The sequence below is a fragment of the Budorcas taxicolor genome, chromosome 4 (genome assembly GCF_023091745.1).
Source record: "Budorcas taxicolor isolate Tak-1 chromosome 4, Takin1.1, whole genome shotgun sequence".
In the NCBI taxonomy this organism is placed as follows: Eukaryota; Metazoa; Chordata; class Mammalia; order Artiodactyla; family Bovidae; genus Budorcas; species Budorcas taxicolor.
This window is the reverse complement of record NC_068913.1, coordinates 53,169,376-53,184,803: the sequence shown is the minus strand read 5'-3', so window position 1 is coordinate 53,184,803 and position 15,428 is coordinate 53,169,376. Positions and strand designations below refer to the sequence as shown.

The 15,428-nt window shown below is 41.1% G+C and overlaps 1 protein-coding gene across 6 annotated transcripts in view; it reads left to right on the top strand.

The window, feature by feature from the left end:
- The window catches only part of ST7 (suppression of tumorigenicity 7), a 276,815-nt gene that overhangs the window by 206,103 nt on the left and 55,284 nt on the right, over positions 1 to 15,428 (top strand). For all 6 annotated transcript variants that reach the window (XR_008199277.1, XM_052639113.1, XM_052639115.1 and 3 more), the window contains one exon: positions 2,996 to 3,110. Coding sequence is in view for 5 of the 6 variants with exons in the window: in XM_052639113.1 (XP_052495073.1) it covers positions 2,996 to 3,110 (115 nt within the window). In the remaining variant the exon portion in view is untranslated. The remainder of the gene's footprint in view (positions 1 to 2,995; positions 3,111 to 15,428) is intronic.

Genomic DNA, 15,428 nt, shown 5'->3' with positions numbered 1-15,428 from the left:
GAGGGGTATTATTTCTCTAAGCACAATTGCTTTAAATATACTGACATCAAAAAAAGTATTACTTCTTTAGAGGTCACTATGTTATAATAAAAAACACTTATCCATTTAGTAAATTAAATAGAGAGTATATATGTATACGGACTTCTTTGTTGGCTCAGGCACTAAAGAATCTGCCTGCAATGCGGGAGACCTGGGTTCAATCCCTGGGATGGGAAGATCCCCAGGAGGAAGGCATGGCAACCCACTCCAGTATTCTTGCCTGGAAAATCCCCATGGACAGAGGAGCTTGGCGAGCTATAGTCCATGGGGTCACAAAGAGTAGGACATGACTGAGTGACTAAGCACAGTTCAGTTCAGTTGCTCACTCGTGTCTGACTCTTTGCGTCCCCATGAATCACAGCATGACAGGCCTCCCTGTCCACCAGCTCCCGGACTTTACCCAAACTCATGTCTATCGAGTCGGTGGTGCCATCCAGCTTTCTCATCCTCTGTCGTCCCCTTCTCCTCCTGCCCCCAATCCCTCCCAGCATCAGAGTCTTTTCCAATGAGTCAACTCTTCACATGAGGTGGCCAAAGTACGGGAGTTTTAGCTTCAGTATCAGTCCTTCCAATGAACATCCAGGACTGATCTCCTTTAGGATGGACTGGTTGGATCTCCTTGCAGTCCAAGGGACTCTCAAGAGTCTTCTCCAACACCACAGTTCAAAAGCATCAATTCTTCTGCACTCAGCTTTCTTTATAGTCCAACTCTCACATCCATACATGACCACTGGAAAAACCATAGCCTTGACTAGACGGACCTTTGTTGGCAAAGTAATGTCTCTGCTTTTGAATATACTATCTAGGTTGGTCATAACTTTCCTTCCAAGGAGTAAGTGTCTTTTAATTTCATGGTTGCAATCACCATCTGCAGTGATTTTGGAGGCCCCCAAAATAAAGTCTGACAGCTTCCCCATCAATTTGCCATGAAGTAATGGGACCAGATGCCATGATCTTAGTTTTCTGAATGTTGAGCTTTAAGCCAACTTTTTCGCTCTCCTCTTTCACTTTCATCAGGAGGCTTTTTGGTTCCTCTTCACTTTCTGCCATAAGGGTGGTGTCATCTGCATATCTGAGGTTATTAATATTTCTCCCGGCAATCTTGATTCCAGCTTGTGCTTCCTCCAGCCCAGTGTTTCTCATGATGTACTCTGCATATAAGTTAAATAAGCAGGGTGGCACAGCCTTTTCCTATTTGGAACCAGTCTGTTGTTCCATGTCCAGTTCTAACTGTTGCTTCCTGACCTGCATACAGGTTTCTCAAGAGGCAGTTCAGGTGGTCTGGTATTCCCATGTCTTCAAAATTTTCCAGAGTTTATTGTGATCCACACAGTCAAAGGCTTTGGCATAGTTAAGAAAGCACAAATAGATGTTTTTCTGGAACTCTCTTGCTTTTTCCACGATCCAGCGGATGTTGGCAATTTGATCTCTGGTTCCTCTGCCTTTTCTAAAACTGCTTGAACATCTGGAAGTTCACCGTTCACGTATTGCTGAAGCCTGGCTTGGAGAATTTTGAGCATTACTTTACTAGCCTGTGAGATGAGTGCAACTGTGTGGTAGTTTGAGCATTCTTTGGCATTGCCTTTCTTTGGGATTAGAATGAAAACTGACCTTTTCTAGTCCTGTGGCCACTGCTGAGTTTTCCAAATTTGCTGGCATATTGATTGCAGCACTTTCACAGCATCATCTTTTAGAATTTGAACTAGCTCAACTGGAATTCCATCACCTCCACTAGCTTTGTTTGTAGTGATGCTTTCTAAGGCCCACTTGACTTCACATTCCAGGATGTCTGGCTCTAGGTGAGTGATGACATCATTGTGATTTTCTGGGTCGTGATACACACACATATATGAATACATCATTGCATATTTACACACGTATATGTGTGTGTGTGTGACTTTGCCTTGTAAAGAACCTGGTTGTCTCTTCCTTAAGGTGAGATTTACCTTTCTTGAGGATAAGATTTTACTCTGAAATTCTTGGTCATGTCCTTTCTTCTTTCTCTTTGTTTTCCAATGAAATTCATTATCATATCTTTTAACTCCCTTTGGACCTCTCTTCCTCCTGATGCTGTCTAGAACCTAAGCCTTTCCTTTAGTCATTCATTCACCATTCTAGCCTGTTCTCTTGCTCCTTGACTTTTCACTGAATCTAATTCAGTTTTTCCCAGGGTCAACCTTATCATTTGACATCTTTGCTACTGTCCCTGGGCTGCTGAGCCCTGTCAGCTGAAACTTGACAACAGTGCCAATTGTAAACTCTCTAAATCCGTGGTCTCCAGTCTGTTGGGGTCCTAAGACAGCCTCTGTAATCCTTAATTATTCCACACTTTCTCCTCCGTCTTCCTACTTCTTCCCTGTTACCTGTTCCCTCAGTCTCGAAAAATAATCTTGACTCCTGTTTTGTTGAGACGAACAGGCAGGAACTCCTTAACATCTTCTTTTACTACCATTCTCTGTCACTACCTGCAAATTTTCTCAACACATATCACCTCCTCGTTATTTTCCTACTTTTTGTCTTTAACTTGGCTATCAGGCTGCTCAAAAGAGCAATGCCTTTTGCTTCTCATTCTACCCTCTGGCTTCCATCCAGAGCTGCTGTTAACACCTAGCGATAGTTTTCCATGTTCACCTTATTTGGCCTTAAAGACATTTTAACATTCATTACTGCCTCTAAGTATCTTCTTCAGTGTTCATAAAACTCCTCACTTTTGGATTTTTCTCCCACCTTAGGTTCTCACAAATTCAAAGTTGCTGTTCCCAAAAACAGCACAAAAAAATTTAAGCATTTAATGCTTTACAACATAATAATTGATATGAATGCTTGTAATTTAGTATTAATTGTACTTCTAAAAATTGTACTATACTTTTATATATAGTATATAAATAACTCAGTATTAGTTATACCTTAAAAAATAAGAAACATATTAATTTTCCCTTGGTTTCTTCTTTCCTAGTTAATGAAGGAGTTCCCTCTCCTGAGCATGTTCAACATCCATGAAAACCTTTTAGAGGCTCTTCTGGAACTACAAGCATATGCTGATGTTCAGGCAGTCTTAGCAAAGTATGACGGTAAGTCCTTGGGTACTTTTATCTACTTGAGTATTCCTCTCTTCTTGATGTGTTTCAATGATTAGATGAGAAGGATCATTTCAAATAGCACAGCACTTTGATAACTATTGTCTTATGAATTTCCACCTGATTTCCATGGTCAAGAATCACTCAGAACCTCTGAAGGCAGCACATGCCCTGTAGGAACAGCACTGACCCCTCACTGGTTGACTGTGATCGCTACCTGTTGGTCATGTAGATTTTTGAAGCAATAGAACAGCTAGGTTTTGTTGTTGTTTAGCTGCTAAGTCGTGTTTGAATATTTGCAACCCCATGGACTGTAGCCCACCAGACTCCTCTATGCATGGTATTTCTCAGGCAGGAATACTGAAATGAGTTGCCATTTCCTTCACCAAAAACAGCTGTTAGCTTCTGCTACAAAACTTGTGACAGTTCAGTAATGTTTGAAGATGAAATCATGGCCCCTTCACCCCAGGTCTTCTCTTTTTTAGCAGAATAACTCCCATTTCTTCACATGAGAGCCTTTGCAGTCCCTTTGCCATTCCAACCTACTCACCCATGAGCTTATTTTATTTTGCCTTTTCTTAATAAACCAGAAATATAAGCTGGTACCACCCAGATATTTGAAAAATAATCTTCTCAATTGCCATTGTCTTTGAATTTACTATTTGATTGATTATACACAATTTTCTACATAATTAGCTGTTAGAATCTCTGCAGAATTTCATACCATTCTGCCATGTTCCATTAACTCTCTCCCCAAAATAAATATATTTGCTTATAAAATGGATGTTAGGAAGTGATTGTTTATGTTACATGATTTTTTTTTACTTTATAAAATATTATTTATTAAGTAAGCATTTTTAGTGCATTTAAAGAATTATTGACATGTACACACTGCTATATTTAAAATAAAATGCCTTTCCGTGAAAAAAGAAAGAATTATTCAGGTCAAAATTTCTAGCAATTCATCAAACATATAGAGCCAACTATACTATTTGAGTCTTTTTTTTTTGACACACAGTTCCTCAAAAGGTATCCCTGAACTAGATTAGCGTTGTTACCCCCTGCAGCTGGAGGAACTGAGGCATCGTGAGACTGTTTTCATTTTGTTTTGTTGTTAATTCTTGCTCAGACTGATGGAAACTAAAAGCCCTCAGCCAGTGATGGCACTGCTTGGCCTGTGCAAACATGAGCACCCTGTGTAAGAAAATAAATTCTACCTAGTATGGAACTGATTTTAGAAAGAGAGAAAAATGTGGCACACTTTACAGTAAACAAAATAAAGACTGTTTGGCCTTCATGTCAGCTCACTTTTGTTCTCTGTTATATGCTGGAATCTCACTGTTGGGCTGACCTTGGGAATCTAAGCCAGGAGACTACCTTAGAGGCAGAATGCTTATGGTACGCTGAGAGCCTTTTGGTACCTAAGAAGCATGGCACATGGGTTCAGGTGGCCATGCGCCTTCCACAAAGTACCTCAAAGCCAGCAGTGTCATGGCAAGGCTTCAGTGTTCTCATCCCCAGGGTCAGCCTGCACTCAGCCTGCTACATCAAGGCGTGAGAAAGCTTTAGCCAATAGAGCCTTTGGGATTTCAGGTCTCTCCTAAGGCTCCTTTCATGAAGATCTCAGTTCATTACAGAAATCATCAGCTTTGTGTTACAAGACTGATTGTAAAATAAAGCAGTGAACTCATTTGGAGCTTTCTGTCGTCTGTCTCCATCCCATCGCACAGTCTCCTTGCCACAACAACCGAAAGCTGATTTATTAGATTCTGATAACATATGTTCACATTATTTGTTACAAGAGCCTGTCCCACCCTCCACTAAAACTTGGCTCTCACTTTGCTAAATTCCTTTGTTGCAAATGGACAAACTCACTATACCAAAGCCCTGTGTTGAGCTTTGTTTATGTTTGTACCTGGCAACAGAGATGATGTTCTTTCTCATTATTCATGGAAAAAGAGCCTCATTAGTGGCAGGACACATACTGTTGCTGAGATGCCTCGTTAGGGGTTTGGAGTTCAGCAGTGGTCAATACGCTGCAGATGACCTAACCCCAGCTGAATCCTGGAGGGTGTTTTGGCTCAGACTTGGCTCAGGCCTGTGTCATTTACAGTAGAAATATAATGAAGTGGCTGCTGAAGTTACTGTTCTCGAGGAGTAAGCTGCAGCCACACCAGACTATTAAAAACATGCCTCATCTTCTTCTCCCCGGACCAGAAAATGGGCTCTTTCCGGCTCATCCCTGCAGCTTTTGCTGGAGACCCAAAGGACCTTGACCCAGTTCTTATCCAATTTTCTTGCTCTGTGTGAGGAAGTGGAAGCTTCAGAGGGCTTGGAGTACAGACAGCAATTGGGGCGCCCTGCTCTTCACCCTGATTCTGATGTCATCATTGTAATCTGTGAGATGCTGGAGACAGTACTTTGAACCCCAGCCTCCCCATCCCTCACCATCGAGCCACACCCAGAGCAGCAGGATTAGATGTTATCTTTGCAAATCGGAATGCTCTGGTTGGGTAGCTGTTTCTTGGATGTTTTATGGGTACAGCAATCCTTCTTTATTACATTTGCTAGGTGGCTGAATTTTTTTAAGTAGTATGAGGGGAAGTGACACAATGGGATTGGTGCTGCTCCTCTGACCTTTGCAAAAAGGATTTAGAAATATGGCAAAGCACAGGGGAAAAAACACAGCATGTTCTGAGGAAAGGAGGAAGGCGGCATATATTCCCTTTGCCTCATTCTTATTCTTCTTCACTTCTATTTTCTTGTTCTTTGCTTTGACTTTTTAAAATGACATTTACAAAGTTCTTTTATAGGGAAGCCCTTTGGTATGCCTGGATTCCAAGTTGGGATTACCAGTTAACTGGTCACCCCTCCTTGTAAACTGCAATCTAATTTTTACTTTTCCCTTCAGATAGCTTTTGATCTTATGTTATTCCAGCCATTAGTCTGAAATGCTGTCTTGCCATCCTCAGGAGTTTTCATGGTCTTCTAGTTTCAATCTGTTAACCAACATTATGGGTGAGCAATTTTTATCCAGGTGGTTGGTGTTGCTTTTGGAGGATCCTTCATACAATGACTGAAAAAACAGCAGCAGCTAACATTGAGTTCTTATGATGTATCATGGTCAGACATGATCCTAAGCTTGGCGTGGATGGACTCATTTATTCTCGCCACAGCATATGAGGTAGATACTATTATTAGCCCATTTTACAGCTGTGGCAACTGGTACAGAAAGGAGTTAAGTAACTTATTCAAGTGAAGAGCCTAAGATGCCACAGTAAAGCCATGGAGATATTATGTTGTGAGGGCAAAGAGGGAAACTTAGAACAGCCTTTATTTGATATGATGTGAATTCTACAAGGAAAGGAAAGCAAGAATAAATTGAGGTCATCTGACCCCAGGCCCATGCTCTTAACCATCATTCCACTTCCACTGTCTCTGCTGTTGGCAGTATATTTAATTGTTTCTATTAACACTCTTCTTGTTGTTATCATTGGTTCCAGTTTATTGAGAACCTACCACGTGCCAAGCATATTATACACATTACCTATAACCCTTACAATGTCCTTGCAAGAAGGTAGTTATTCTGTTTTATCAGATGCAAAGCTGAGGCTTGTGAATTTAAGTAACTTTCAAAACCACATTCCTTGAAAACTGTAAAACTGCAGAACTGAGATGCAAATTCAGGTCTAGCTGGCTTTAGGAGTCCATGTGTTTTTCATAAACGTAAGCCTCATTGAAGTGACTTTCTTTTTCTCCCTCCTCTTATAAAGAATGAATTAGGCAGGCTGGAGCCATGGTGCAGAATTTCAGTGATGCCAAATTGTCTTTTAAGATTTTTTAAAAATTATTCCTTAAGAACTGTGCATATCTGTATTTGTCTATCTTTCTGAAACCATCTCCAATCACCTTGTTCCTGATTTCATTAGTCACAAAAGGGATTTGATGTATGGTGTTCATTTAATTTGTGATTTATCTTTTTTTTTTCAGTCATACATTAGGTATAAAGACAATGTTTTTAAGATCATAAAGTCATCCGAACCTTCTATTCGAAGCCATTGAGAAAGTTGTTACAAGCTTTGGATTGCCTTTCAAAGATGTTTATAGGCCATCTAGCTTGAAAGCTTAAGTCTGAAGATTAGGGCGGGAGTGAGGAAAAGAATTGATGCGTTTCTTATTCATTATCATTTGCACATTTGAATTTTAGAAGAATCTCACAGAGCAAGTGAATATGAATATGAGTGCTCCCTTTGTGGGCATTTCCTTTGGGAGTACCTAGCTCTGTCTCTAGTTAGTAACTCCTGAGGATACCCAAGGCAGTCCTGGTGGTGGGGCAGAGGACTAGCCCTGGTGCCAGCCTGCTGAGATCAAGCCCAGCTCTGCCTTTCACTGGCTGAGTGAACTTAGTTCAGTTCAGTTCAGTCTCTCAGTTTTGTCTGACTCTTTGTGACCCCATGGACTGCAGCATGCCAGGCTTCCCTGTCCATTACCAACTCCCGGAGCTTGCTCAAACTCATGTCCATTGAGTCAGTGATGCCATCCAACCATCTTGTCCTCAGCTATCCCCTTCTGCTTCTGCCCTCAATCTTTCCCAGCATCAGGGTCTTTCCAATGAGTCCACCCTTTGCATCAGGTGGCCAAAGTACTGGAACTTCAGCTTTAGCATCAGTCCTTCCAATGAATGTTCAGGGTTGATCTCCTTTAGGATTGACTGGTTTGATCTCCCTGTAGTCCCAGGGACTCTCAAGAGTCTTCTCCAACTTCACAGTTCAAAAGCATCAATTTTTAGGCACTCAGCTTTCTTTATGGTCCAACTCTCACATCTCATGGATGTGAGAGTGAACTTAAGCAAATCACTTAACCTTCTAAACTTCCATTTCTTTCTCTGGAAATGGAATCAAGACTTAGAAAGCCTAAGCAACTTGCCCAAGATCACACAGCTGGTAATTTGTTGTGAGGATTAAAGCATTTAATCAACGGTGGCTCAGTAGTAAAGAATCCATCTGCCAATACAGGAAATGCTGGTTTGATCCTTGGGTTGGGAAGAACCCCTGGAGAAGGAAATGGCAATCCACTCCAGTCTTCTTACTTGGGAAATCCCATGAACAGAGGAGACAGGTGGGCTGCATTCCGTAGAGTCACAGGAGAGTCAGACATGACTTAATGACAAAACAACGGTGTTTAGAAAAGTGTGGGGCACACAATAAGAATTCAGTAACTATTAACCATTATAAAGAGACAAGATGACCACTCCTGAACTTCACCACTGTTCTCAACCCGTTTTGTTCAAATGGAAAACTGTATATAAAATGTCAATTAAAATGAGAGCATAAGAGCCCTGTCTTGTGTCCCCCTAAAAACTGTTATAGCCTCTTGTTAAAATTAATTATACATCTAACAGGACATGTCAACTGACTCATTGGAAAAGACCCTGTTGCTGGGAAAGATTAAAGGCAGGAGGAGAAGGGAACAACAGAGGATGAGATGGCTGGGTGGCATCACTGACTCAATGGACATGAGTCTGAGTGAACTCCAGGAGTTGGTGATGGACAGGGAAGCCTGGTGTTGCAGTCCATGGAGTCACAAAAAGTAGGACATGACTGAGTGACTGAACAATAAAATAGGACATGTGTGTAGATATTTAATAAGAATGGAAATACTTATTTTTATCTCTAAAACAATTCTTAAACATTTAGAAAACTGAAAAATAAAAATTGCCCAAGATTTTCACTCTTGAGATAAAGACAGATTGTTTCAGCCTCGGGGCAATTTGTACCAATGGAAATACAAATTCAAGCTCTTCTGGATACTTATTGCATTAGAGCCTCTAGTGATTACCCTAAATTTGGGGTCAAAAGCTTCCCTGTGAAGGACAGCTGGTCTTTTTATATAGTCATGAATGTTATATAAATGCAACAGCTATATAAGACCATTTTTACTGGTACCATCAAGCCCATCCTAAATCTGCATTCTCATTTACTATCTGGTAATGTGCAGAAGTTTCCCTGGTGGCTCAGACGGTAAAGCGTCTGCCTATAATGCGGGAGACCTGTGTTCAATCCCTGGGTCGGGAAGATCTCCTGGAGAAGGAAATGGCAACCCACTCCAGCATTCTTGCCTGGAAAATCCCATGGAGGGAGGATCCTGGTGGGCTACAGTCTATGGGGTCACAAAGAGTCAGACACGACTGAGCAACTTCACTTCACAATGTGCAGAAGGAATACTTTTAAGTACAGGACATGTTTGTAGCATTGGGGGAATACTTTCATTTCAATAGATTGAAAGCAGAAATTCTAAAGAAAACATGAGGGAATCACTCTATGCTGAGACCCTTCAGGGAGTAAACTTTCTGCTGATCATTGCTTTATAGAGTCAGCATGTAGTTATAAGTAAAAATTTTGTAGCATAAGATAAATATTTCTTCATATAGTTGAATCCTTGTTGCCTGCCACTCCCTTTGCTCTAAATTACTAAGATCAGTAGTGTTTGCTGATTGAATCATTGACTTTCCAGGTGGCACACCTTTTTGAAGTTCTTTTTATTTTATATCAGTCCTTTTTATTTCTTCAGTGAAGCTTTCTCCTTTGGTTGAAAGGGGACAACCTTAGATTGACTTTTTGAAGGTGGGACCAAACAACTTCATACTGTCTAGAATCCCCTGCAAAATCTAAGAACATAATTATGCATATATGTTGTTGTTTTCTTTCCATCATATCATGAACAGGAGTAAACAGAGAAATCTTATTGAAGACAGTCACATTGAAGATAGAATCACATCATGGTACAGTAATAAGACATTATGGTCCACTAACAGGAAGGAGAAATGGGCTGTATTTTCACTAGTTTGTTTTTCACTTTTGTTTGTTCAGTTGGTCTGTTCATGGCTCCAGAAGAATCTGTCAAGGCTACATAAACTTCAGGTATATCAACTTCTTGTCTTACTAAGAAAAGTGATACTTGATACTCTGTAATCTTAGGTGGTTACAGGGAGTAATTCGGTTAATTTTTTCAAATTAATTCAGCAAACCTTTATGCTGAAGATACTTTTAGGTACTTCCAGATTTGAAGATGAATATGATTTATTCTGTGTTGCCAAGAAGCTTTCAGTCTGTTGGAGAAAGAGGTTAAAAACAAAAAAACAACCCATAATGAATCAAGGTGGGGTGAATCTGTGCTCAGTGAATCAGTTTGAAACAGGCTGCAGGGAGCAATGAGAAAGAAACTCTTTGAGAGCAAGCCCTGTGTCCTCTTCTTGGACACTGATGTACTACGGTAGATGTTCAGAGTGTCAGTGGTGAATGATTGACTTGTTAGATGGAGCTGCACTGTGAAATAGTGCTCTTACTTGAGAGGTGCTTTGGGACTTACTTATCTACTGGCTGCTACCCTTGAAAACATTGCTTTAGAGGTTTCAGTGTGAAATTAACCCTCAGCTGACCAATCTCATACATAGGAAGAGTAATGATATTTTTTAAATTACATCTTGATTGTTATAGATGAACAAAGGGAAATTAGGCAAACAGATCATCACTGGAAAAAATTCTATCCTATCTAAGGTTTTGCCCCATGGGTTTTCTGAGACATCAAAATGACAGCTGTACTCATAATCACATAACTTTGTCCCAAAATTATTTCATTGAATTTCAAGTTTGTTGGTATGAGCCATTCATGACTTTTGAAAACTTAAGAGTCCTCCTCCCTGAGATGACCTTTCTTTTTTTTTTTTCAGTAGCACCATTCTCATAAAGGGTGCTTGGGAGCCAGAAGAGGTGTGGTTTGCTTTCTTTGTTTCTGGACAAAAATTTCACTTTTGTTTAACCTTGCTTCAGCTTTTACTCTTGCTTTCTTCCTGCCCTACTTTCCCACTATACTGCTTTGTCAAATAGACATTTAGATTTAGAGCACAATCCAGTGTCATACATTCTGCTGGAATGCTTTGTGTGCGTGTGTGCTCAGTTGTGTCTGACTCTTCCAGCCCCAAGGACTGTAGGCAGCCAGGCTCCTCTGTTCATGGAATTGTAAGCAGAGATAAATGAAGTATACATGTTGAGAAATAACACGTTTCTGACTCCCTCTTAAAGTACACATCAATACAGATCACTTTTGGCTCCTGGAAGCTAAATTAGAAGTAAATGTTTGCATGTCCAAGGAAGGTGATATAAAGTGATTTAATATGTTACTATGTTAATTTAGGATTTTATTCAGCAAACACTGACCACCAACTATGTTTCAAACGTTGTTTTGCATTGTGGGTAGGAAGTGATGAAGAAACACCGCTTTAACCCCTAAAGCACACCATGTGAATAGGAGAGGGAAATGAGAATGGACAGTTGATGTGAAGGGTAAAGACTGACAGAGTTTAACCCAAGATGGAAGGGACACCTCACGCAAGGTGATGAGAGAAGCCACCCCCGTGGAGGTGGGGTCTGTGCTGCACCAAACAGTGAAGGTGCTGGAGGCAAAGAAAACACATCCGAACACATTTGGGGCAGGACTGACGCAGCTTGTATGGAGAACGTTGTTTCCCACCGAGCAGAGGGGTGGCGGAGGGCTGCAGCAGAAGATGCACTGGTGAGTTAAGCAGGAGCCAGACCTCAAAGAGCTTTGATTCTAGTTTGGATTTTGTTCTAAAGACTATGGAGAGACCCTGAAGGCAATTTCAGCAGAGGAAGGGCTTCATCTGCCTGCAGAGTGAAGACAGTGGCATCGTGAATTCACACTCGGCCTCGTTTTGACTTGGAGAGTGGGATGCCGAACCCCTGTGGTAGAGCTTTCAGAATTTCAGAATTCAAAATTCTGTCCTTCAGGGAGACATTTTCTAGGTTCTCCAACCAAGAAATGTAAAAAAGTTATTAATAGAGTTTGGTTTTTCTTCCTTTAACAACAAATGGAAATCCCAGTGAAGAAACTTTTTATTTCATGGATAATCGAAACTTCTTTTTTAAACTATAAGCTCTTAATTTCATTTGCTCTCTGGTGATTTCATTCTTAACTCCAGGAAGTCAAGACCTATATAAACCAGAAAAACCCTTATGTAACCTGTGTTTTGAGGGGACTGTAACTGAGATGTTACATTAAGAGTCTGCCTCGCTTCATGTATCCTACCTACTTTCATCAATACCTGCATGCTTCTGTTGAGTGATAGCAGTGACACAAGGAGGAAAAGAGTGAAATGTGAGGAAGAGGTGGAAGGTCTTTAGAGGGATCCTGCTTCCTGACACTTTAATTACAACTAACGTAGACAAAGTCTGAGAGTAATTAATACCTTGGATTTAATTCTTATCAAAAAGAAAGAACTTTCAGTTCAGTTCAGTCATTCAGTCACGACTCTTTGCGACCCCATGGACTGCAGCACGCCAGGCTTCCCTGTCCATCACCAACTCCCGCAGCCTACTCAAACTCATGTCCATCGAGTCAGTGATGCCATCCAGCCATCTCATCCTCTGTCGTCCCCTTCCCCTCCTGCCTTCAATCTTTCCCAGCATCAGGGTCTTTTCCAATGAGTCAGGTCTTCACATCAAGTGGCCAAAGTATTGGAGTTTCAGCTTCAGCATCAGTCCTTCCAATGAATATTCAGGACAGATTTCCTTTAGGATGGACTGGTTGGATCTCCTTGCAGTCCAAGGGACTCTCAAGAGTCTTCTCCAACACCACAGTTCAAAAGCATTAATTCTTTGGTGCTCAGCTTTCTTTACAGTCCAACTCTCACATCCATACATGACTACTGGAAAAACCGTAGCTTTGACTAGATGGACCTTTGTAGGCAAAGTAATGTCTCTGCTTTTTAATATACTATCTAGGTTGGTCATAGATTTTCTTCCAAGGAGTAAGCGTCTTTTAATTTCATGGCTGCAGTCACCATCTGCAGTGATTTTGGAGCCCCCCCAGAATAAAGTCTTTCACCGTTTCTACTGTTTCCCCATAAATTTGCCATGAAATGATGGGACCAGATGCCATAAACTTAGTTTTCTGAATGTTGAGTTTTAAGCCAAAAACTTTTGGTTCTCCTCTTTCACTTTCATCAAGAGGCTCTTTAGTTCTTCACTTTCTGCCGTAAGGATGGTGTCATCTGCGTATCTGAGGTTATTGATATTTCTCCAGGCAATCTTGATTCCAGCTTGTGCTTCATCCAGCCCAGTGTTTCTCATGATGTACTCTGCATATAAGTTAAATAAGCAGGGTGACAATATACAGCCTTGACGTACTCCTTTTCCAACTTGGCACCAGTCTGTTGTTCCATGTCCAGTTCTAACTGTTGCTTCTTAACCTACACACAGATTTCTCAGGAGACAGGTCAGGTGGTCTGGTATTCCCATCTCTTTCAGAATTTTCCAGAGTTTGTTGTGATCCACACAGTCAAAGGCATTGGCATAGTTAATAAAGTAGAAGTAGATGTTTTTCTGGAACTCTCTTGCTTTTTCCATGATCCAACAGATGTTGGCAATTTGATCTCTGGTTCCTCTGCCTTTTCTAAATCCAGCTTGAACATCTGGAAGTTCACGGTTCAGGTACTATTGAAGCCTGACTTGGAGAGTTCTGAGCATTACTTTGCTAGCGTGAGAGTGCAATTGTGCGGTAGTTTGAGCATTCTCTGGCATTGCCTTTCTTAGGGATTTGAATGAAAACTGACCTTTCCCAGTCCTGTGGCCACTGCTGCGTTTTCCAAATTTGCTGGCATATTGAGTGAAGCACATTCACAGCATCATCTTTTAGGATTTGAACTAGCTCAACTGGAATTCCATCACCTCCACTAGCTTTGTTTATAGTGATGCTTCCTAAGGCCCACTTCACTTTGCATGTCTGGCTCTAGTTGAGTGATCATACCATCATGATTATCTGGGTTGTGAGATCTTTTTTGTATAGCTCTTCTCTGTATTCCTGTCACCTCTGCTTAATATCTTCTGCTTCTGTTAGGTCCATACCTTTTCTGTCCTTTATTGAGCCCATCTTTGCATGAAATGTTCCCTTGGTATCTGTAATTTTCTTGAAGAGATCTCTAGTCTTTCTCATTCTATTGTTTTCCTCTATGTCTCTGCACTGATCACTGAGGAGGGCTTTCTTATCTCTCCTTGCTATTCTTTGGAAACCTGCATTCAGATGGGTATATCTTTCCTTTTCTTCTTTGCCTTTCACTTTTCTTCTCAGATCAGTTCATTTGAGTTGCTCAGTAGTGTCTGACTCTTTGAGACCCCTTGAGTCGCAGAACGCCAGGCCTCCCTGTCCGTCACCAGCTCCTAGAGTTTACTCAGTCATGTCTGTTGTGTCAGTGATGCTATCCAACCATCTCATCCTCTGTCGTCCCCTTCCTCTCCTGCCTTCAATCTTTCCCAGCATCAGGATCTTTTCAAATGAGTCAGCTCTTCGCATCAGGTGGCCAAAGTATTGGAGTTTCAGCTTCGATATCAGTTCTTCCAATGAACACCCAAGACTGATCTCCTTTAGGATGGACTGGTTGGATCTCCTTGCAGTCCAAGGGACTCTCAAGAGTCTTCTCCAACACCACAGTTCAAAAGCATCACTTCTTCAGCGCTCAGCTTTCTTTATAGTCCAACTCTCACATCCATACATGACTACTGGAAAAACTATAGCCTTGACTAGACAGGCCATTGTTGGTAAAGTAATGTCTCTGCTTTTTAATATGCTGTCTAGGTCGGTCATAACTTTCCTTCCAAGGAGTAAGCGTGTTTTTATTTCATGACTGTAGTCACCATCTGCAGTGATTTTGAAGCCCCCCAAAATAAAGTCAGCCACTCTTTCCACTGTTACCCCATCTATGTGCCATGAAGTGATGGGTCCGGATGCCATGATCTTAGTTTTCTGAATGTTGAGCTTTAAGCCAACTTTTTCACTCTCCCATTTCACTTTCATCAAGAGGCTCTTCTATTCACAGCTATTTGTAAGGCCTCTTCAGACAACCATTTTGCCTTCTTGCATTTCTTTTTCTTGGGGATGGTCTTAATCCCTGCCTCTTGTACAGTGTCATGAACCTCCATCCATAGTTCTTCAGGCACTCTGTCTATTAGATCTAATCCCTTGAATCTATTTGTTGCTTCCACTGTATAATCATAAGGGATTTGTTTTAAGTCATACCTGAATGGTCTAGTGATTTTCCCTACTTTCTTCAATTTAAGTCTGAATTTGGCAATAAAGAGTTCATGATCTGAGCCACAGTCAGTTCCTGGTCTTGTTCTAGCTGGCTTTATAGAACTTCTCCATCTTTGGCTGCAAATAATATAATCAATCTGATTTTGATGTTGACCATCTGGTGAGGTCCATGTGTAGAGTCTTCTCTTGTGTTGTTGGATGAGGGTA